This window comes from Rhagoletis zephyria, unplaced genomic scaffold (assembly GCF_001687245.7).
Source record: "Rhagoletis zephyria isolate East Lansing unplaced genomic scaffold, Rhagoletis_zephyria_1.1 Rzeph_scaffold_00923, whole genome shotgun sequence".
NCBI classification, from domain to species: domain Eukaryota; kingdom Metazoa; phylum Arthropoda; class Insecta; order Diptera; family Tephritidae; genus Rhagoletis; species Rhagoletis zephyria.
This window is the reverse complement of record NW_016158007.1, coordinates 138,172-146,030: the sequence shown is the minus strand read 5'-3', so window position 1 is coordinate 146,030 and position 7,859 is coordinate 138,172. Positions and strand designations below refer to the sequence as shown.

General features: G+C 33.9%; 1 protein-coding gene across 1 annotated transcript; it reads left to right on the top strand.

The window, feature by feature from the left end:
- The first annotated feature begins 3,836 nt into the window (after nucleotides 1–3,836).
- LOC108362073 (heat shock protein 27-like) lies at nucleotides 3,837–4,982 on the top strand. The gene has a single exon (XM_017614911.1). It carries the CDS (start codon nucleotides 4,127–4,129, stop codon nucleotides 4,589–4,591), a length of 465 nt encoding a protein of 154 aa, XP_017470400.1. The 5' UTR covers nucleotides 3,837–4,126; the 3' UTR covers nucleotides 4,592–4,982.
- The last annotated feature ends 2,877 nt before the right edge of the window (nucleotides 4,983–7,859 follow it).

Here is a 7,859-nt window from a genome sequence, read left to right as displayed (position 1 = left end):
ACAATAGGCAATCATACTCCAGAGCATACAAAACATTTTATTTTGAATTTATTGTTGAAAATACTTACGTATGTACATAGGTATAGGTACATATGCAGCTTCCAGTTCAGTATTGTTTGAAAGTTTATACTTCCGCTATTTTTGGAATTTAGCTAAGAGGAGGATTTAAATATTCAATTCATCCCTTATACTTCCTTGTAAATGATTTTTTTTTGTTTTATGAGTATATTTATGCATGTGCCTTTTCTGAAGTCTCACATATCATAGATATGTGTAAGAAAATAAGCAGGAAAAAATCCATTTTAGGTGCTTAGATAAGCACTAAAACATTGGTAAATATGCAGCAAATATGCACGCAAAACAATCAAATTTCAGTACAGTTCAATGTTTTGTTTTTTATTCTGCTTATTTCAAGTATTGAAAAATAACAATGGACAATTAAGTGTTGTTTGATATTCTCAAATAATAAAAATCTGCGTAGGTCGTTTTAATTTTTTTTTAATATTCGTTACTCTCTATTTGAGATAAATTGTTTTGAATCTCTTCAATAACATCATTGCCTTCCGGTAGAGACAAATCAATGGTTTTAAAGTTTTGTATCTAAGCAGAAATGCTATTGAACGTATGGGTTAATAAAAACCAAATCTGTTTTTATGTATTTATTTATAAAAATTTTTTTAGTTCGAGACTCCTTGGACACTACTATTCATTCACACACACACGAAATAATAGCAATTTATTTCTTGACCGTTTTCTTAAAAGGTCCGTACTTAGCTTTACACCTTTACATAAGCCAAATAAGCATGATCATTACTTTACTTTAAACTTTTCTGTGGAGAATCGCCGTATGTTTACTTGTTACCAATCCGACAGGGGTTGCCATTGTGTCAAATATCAGAAAATCAGAGTTGGCAAGCCTTACTACTCAACACTGTTCAGTATAGAAATTTTCACGTTTATTACTAATTATAAAAATTAGATAATGCAGTCGCAAACTCATTGAGGGAAAATAGCATTTATGTTAGTAATTAACATTTTCAATTAAACAATTATTTCTTCTTGAAAACATTTTTTGTTTTAATGCCTAGTGAAAATCCAGCTTAATAACTAGATAAACAACAAAAATAAATATTAAAAATCGTATCGTGAAGTCGTACTCAAGAAGTTACACAAGTACTGATGAGTGATCCGACAGACCACTCACGATCTTATAAAACCCAAAACTGGCCGAAATAGCACGCGCGGACACAGCCACTGTCCACGAACGATTCCGAGCGGCTACCTGAGGAGTACAGAAAAGCACGGCGTGATACGGCTTCGCTAACACATATAACTACACTTTTGGAACTCTCAAAGTGTCTGTCAGACCACACGTCGGTACTTAAAGGTTAATAATAGCTACTTATAATTTGAATGAAAAACTTTTTCATTCTAATCTTTAGTAAGTCTTTATAAAGCAGTCATGATTTGAATACAGATTTGACTCGAATTGGCTCTACTGAAAATTGTTGTACTTTGAGTTGTGTCGAGAACTATCGATATGTCGTCGCTTGGGTAAAAGATTGTCGTAAGCGCCATTTTGACGATTTTTAGTTCTAGATGCAGTTATACATATATCTCGAAATAAGGTCTTTCGATTGGTCTTATCAGTTTTTAGATATCTCCTCTAGTTTACGAGATATTGACTAAATTTTTTTCGACAATTTAGTAAAAATTTAGTTAGTGATGCAGTCATATTAAACTAGTCAATATCTTAGAAATGGTGTTCTCCATTTTTGTATATCTCCTTTAGTTTCCGAGATATTGAGTAAAAAGTGTCGTTAATTTAGTAGAAATTTTGATCACATTTTGTCGTATTTCATAAAAAGTGGCTGCCAAATTGTGGACAAATGGCGCTAACGACAAAATTTTACTAAAGAAAATCCTTCATAAACACAAAACTAATTAACAATAAAGATTAAAAAATAAATAATTTAAGAGTTTTGTGAATTAGTAACAGACTTAGACTCAGAGACTTAGGAGAAAATCTATCTTCGCGTTTTTGAGAAAATGTATTCCAAACTTCAATCGCGATTTCCCACAATCTTTTAGCCAGGCGACGATGTGAAAGCTTCAGGCAAAGACACAACCGCATTGTTGATTCAAAAATGAGATACATTGAAATGATGGTAAGCTTCAAAGCGTAATGTTTTTTTACACCATTGCTTTATGAGAAATTTGACCAATTTCTTGGAAAAAAAATTTATTACGGCTACGGCAAATATCTAGATGAGAAATATAAAGTTTAGTTTTTTATTGATTGTCATATGATTTCCCACTTTTCTGAGAAGCCCTTAGCCTTTGACGACCAAGGGTAAATTTGTGGTTTTATTAAACAAGTTTGATTGAATTTGTTTGTAATATTTGCATTTCTTTCCAAATTGGCTGCGTTCGGAGGCGCTTAAAAAAATAACCCTCTTCGGTCTAACACCTGCTACGCTCTTCCCAGTATTTTTACACCCAACGTATTTTCATACATACTTTGGATAAATAGTAGTCGTTGAGAGATCTTATATTTTGCTCCAGTTATCGTGTCCACGGACGGATATACGGGTGTACAGACAGTTACGGCTTAATCGATTTTTCTTTCATTCTGAGCATTTTAGTCTATATATCGCTACCTAAAGGTGGAAATATGCAAAGTCCATTTTTTTTTTATTTAGCTTTTGATGCAGAATGGCAGGTAATACGAAACTACAAAGATCTTTCGTCTCTCCTGAACTATTAAAAAAAAATGGACTTGGCACCTTGTCACCTATGCCTTTAAGCTATTCGCATTCGCATCCGCGGATGACTAAAATTCCACATTCGCAACATCCTCAGTACAGATTTTTCCACCTGCTGCAAAATTTTCCTCAACTTATGAAAGCAAGAATGCCACCTGGGCTTGTTAGCTTGGACTTGGTTCCTAATGAAGTGGAAGCTGGCTGAAAAGCTAGTAGGCATGATGTACGCACCTTCATCGTAGTAAAGCTGTGATCAAATCTGTAATAGGGCTAAGAATTGCTCAATATACATACAACCATGTTTATTGTGTTGATCTCAGCTTGAAGAAAGTAATTGGTAACTTTCTCTCAACTAAAGTTGATGAGGGTAGACCGGCACATCCTTTTAAGATGTCTATTTCGAGGCTCGGTATAAAGTTTGCAATTTAGACCTCATTGAGTTAATAGAAATATTTTGGCATCAGCGCCACTTAGCCAGTTTCTTTGCAAACATCAGGACCTACTTTGGGTGGATAGTAACTCTTGTGCAAACACTTTGGATTCGATTGAGAAGTAATGTCCACTATCGCCGTACAAAAGACACTATTTGTAATTCAGTTAATGCTCTACATTAGTTTTGCGAAAAAGTTGAAATTTATTTCGCACTGAACATGGCTCCCTACGGAAGCTGGAGCGAAGATGCGGGAAAGTCCGCCACGTACTTGTGCAATTATAAATAAAACAAATAATAAATTTACAATTTTGGTTCGGGGAACCCAAGCAACAGCAGCAGCAACAAAAGTCGTCGGAGCAACAACAGTGTTTAAACGAAGTAATTTGCGCAGCTTTAATCAAAATACCAAAGTGTTATTCAAACATGCGACGCTAATATTGAAACATGTAAGCATTGGCAGCAAAGCTCCACACCGGCGGCAACCATTACACACACACACACACACACACACAAACACACACACACACACACACACACAAACATTGGCACGTCTATAAAAAGCTGGCGCCCAACCTAATCCGAGTTTATTTGCACAGCGCGGAAATCGTGTTCGGACGTTTTCAACCGTATCCCCGGGAGTGAGCAAACGCGTTCGACAAAAAAAAAATCAAAGCCAGTGAAAGGTGTGGAGCTCAATTCGAGAACTATTTATTTCTTGTATAGAAAGAAAAAGAAAGTTAATCGAAGAGGAATCTAGAAAAAATTATTGAAAATTAAAAAAAAAAAAACATCTGTGCCCACAAGCGATTTAACGAACAAAACCAAAAAAAAAGTAAATTAAAAAAGCTTATAAGAACAACGCCTTTCCTTGGGTGCCTTTGTGCAGGAAAAAATCTAAAAACCGTTTTTGCCTAGTCTTGTCTCCGCAATGGCTGTAGTTCCATCGTCTAACACGCTGACCGATTGGGATTATTGGGATTATCGCCGACGCCTGTGGCGTGATTTGGATCTAGCCGACTGGGACTTGCCATACTGGAAGCGTTTGGCCCGCTTTAACTCATCGCCCGATCTGAGTCGTGTGATTGTTGGCAAAGATGGCTTCGAGGCGAATGTGGATGTGCATCCTTTCAAGCCATACGAAATTCAAGTGAAGACAGTGGGCGACACAGTGGTGGTGGAAGCGAAACATGAGAAGCGGCGTGATGGTGACAACTATGTTGGCCGGCACATAGTCAAGCGTTTTGTCCTGCCACGTGGCTTCTATCCCAATGATGTGCGCTCCGAACTCTCCACCGATGGCATTCTCACCGTCAAATGCCCACCACCAGTGCAAACTGAACGGAGTGTTTATGTGCGTCAAGTCGGACTGCCATATCTGAGCATTAAGAACTGATAAGCATTAGAGCAAAGCGAAGAGGATATACAATTTTTTTTGCTATACATATTTTTAGTTAACATTGGCATACGCATTGGGCATTTATATGGATTTGTGTGTGTGTGTGTTTTTTTTTAACACAGAATTTGCCAAGAAACTTAAAGCGTATGCTGTTGTTTGTATTTTTATTTTTGAATGCTCGTTTATATACATATATCTACATATGTCTACACATGTCTGCATGTGTTATGAATTAGTACACTTTATGCTTTTCTACTTTAAAGTTTTCTTTCGACTTAAATCGCACTTTGAGTTTCTGTTGTAAATCATCAGAAAAATGCAATCACTGATTTACTTGCAATTTCTGGACTTTTTTGTAATTAACACAACTTTTGCTAATCATAATGAAACTACCGTAGTTAAATAAAATAAATGTTACAGAAATGTGAAATTTTTAATAGTAGGTACTTTTATTAAAAATGCTAGAAAGGTTCATTTGGTTAGAGAAAATGTATAGCATGCAGATCTTCGAAAGCGGGAATCACCCCCTATTCATGCAAAGTTTGAAATCGATTAAATATTTTAGACATAAAAATGAGAAGTGATGGATTTTAAACAATAACAAGGAATCATTGTTGCAGATGATTTGTTAATTGTGCGCCCTGCACGGTGTACGTTTGGGAGTGCCGATGGATAAAATAGTAAATCTTTCGACAGGAATATGACAAAATGCTGATTAAAAAGCTGATATAATGGCCTAAAAGGAAATATTTTAGATGTCATCAAAATTTTAAAATTTTTAATCAGATTGTTCAGAATTTTTATAAGTATGCAGTTTTGTAGCCCATTAAATTCTAGTATAAGTGCAAGTCATAAGTTGCTAATATATTGGGTTGATTTTTGGATATTTTTTTAACGCATTTTCTTCCATACAAAGTATATTCGACGATTTTTAGAACCTAAAGCTTGTACTTTATTAAACTAGAATTAAATGGGCTACTAAACTGCACACTTATAAAATTTCTGAAAAATCTTATATTGACTGCCTGAATTCGGTGCCGAAAACTTTTAAATGCAATCAACGCTTAATATTTAAATATTATCTCCCCAAAACAGGAATTAAAAAATCTGATTACAATAAAATATTTACAAGTTCGTAAAATTACGCTTCAAATAAATATATTATGGCAATTTAAACAAAAATGCTCGCAACTAGGGAATTATTTATGAAAACAAAAAACACAAACTTAACAAATAACAACAAATATTAAAATACGAGGCGTTGTTTTCCGCATGTATGTACGTGCATTAATATATAACATACATACATACATACATATGCACATACTTAAATACATGTGTGTGTGTGTGTTTATAAAATTTTCATTAAATTTATTTTATGTATTTGCAAATTGTGCCTTCAACTTGAATTGCTTTAAATTAAGTCGCGTATACGCGTAGGTGGGCGCGCCAGCAACGTAACCGACACATATTTGGAAATAAGCGCGCGCGCGCGCTCGCGAACAACTTCTACAAACCCACACACACATGCACATACATACACACCTTAAAACCAACTAATTGTGAGAATGTTAAGAACGTATATGGCGAAGTGAAATAAATAAGTAAACAAAATTGGAAATGGAAAATAAGATCACAACAACAGCATGAAGCTAATAGCTTTCAAACCTGACAAAGCGCTAGAAAAATGTTCGCGAATATGTACATTGGGCGTTCGATAAAAACGTAAAAATACATAAATGCATTGCAAAATACCCCAAACACAGCGTGGAGAAAAATAGAAAACAATTTATTGATCGCACTTTACGCTTGAGTGACAAATAAATTACGCCGCTTAAGGTCACAATCATCGCGATCATTGATCGTTTTCGCAGATGAGCATCAGGGCAATTGTATGTACATACAAGTGTACATACATAGATGTGTACATATTATACATACGTTAATGTACGTTTACACACTTACATGCATATGCATGTATTTTAACCAGTGTTGGCACTAATCGATTGATTTTTTAATCTATTGGTTAATTCAATTAAATTCCATCCGATTACACTTAATCATGATTAACTTTAATCTGATTAAAAAAGTTAATCGTAACCGCGATTAAAAAACAAAATCAATTTTTAAATCATTAACTCTTAATTTAATTTGATTAAGTAGGTTTGGTGATTAAAAAATTTATGCTGGGATTTTACTGTACACACAAGCCCTTTTAATCGGGTATGGCAAAGTCGGTTTTCCTCATAAATCTAAGCAATTTGGTGTGCATTTTCATTGGGATCTACTTTAACAGACGCTAAGCAAACTAGGTTTTAATATCCTTCTGCACATGTGCGATGGGTTAAAAAAATTCCCAGTTTATATATTGCTAATAATAATAATTATCTTTTATATATTATGCGTTTTTTATAAGCGTGAAAAACAAAAAAATAACCATAACCCGTATTTGGTTTCAAATTCGGACAAACTAGACCACTTAATCAGATTTTTTTTTAAATTGGATTAAAGATTAATGATNAAATTTGGTGTGCATTTTCATTAAGATCTATTTTAACAGACGCTAAGTAAACTAGGTTTTAATATCCTTCTGCAATGGGTTATAAAAATTCCCAGTTTATATATTACTAATAATAATAATTATTATTTTTTATATATTATTCATTTTTTATAAGCTTGAAACACAAAAAAAATAACCATAACCCGTATTTGGTTTCAAATTCGGACAAACTAGACCACTTAATCAGATTTTTTTTAAATGGGATTAACGATTACTGAATAAAATTAATTAATCGTAATTACAACCGACGATAAGCGATTAAAAAAATGTAATCATTAATCGTACGGATGATTACGGTTAATTAATTTTAATCGTTAATGTCGATTAACATTTTAATCGTTAATCAGATTAACATTTTGCCAACACTGCTTTTAACATTATGCTCCTGAACAAAGATCGATGTTGCCGCAAAAGGGAAATTGCTAAAATCTTAACACTCTTGGAGTTCTGTTAAGCCAAACAATCCTCAATAAAGGGGTTTGGAAGATGTTTACTTAAGCGCTTACAGCCAGCTTGTAGCTGGTTATAAAAAATGCTGTTATATTTCATCAGAACGGACATACATATACATATATGTACGTAAGTATTTAAATGCAAATTATTCGTAAATTGAAATTTTTGAGTTTCATAAGTATTTTCAATAAGAATAAATATTTACGAGTTAGTGATTTTTTTAGTACAGGAGTTCGACTCATGGCTTTTAAC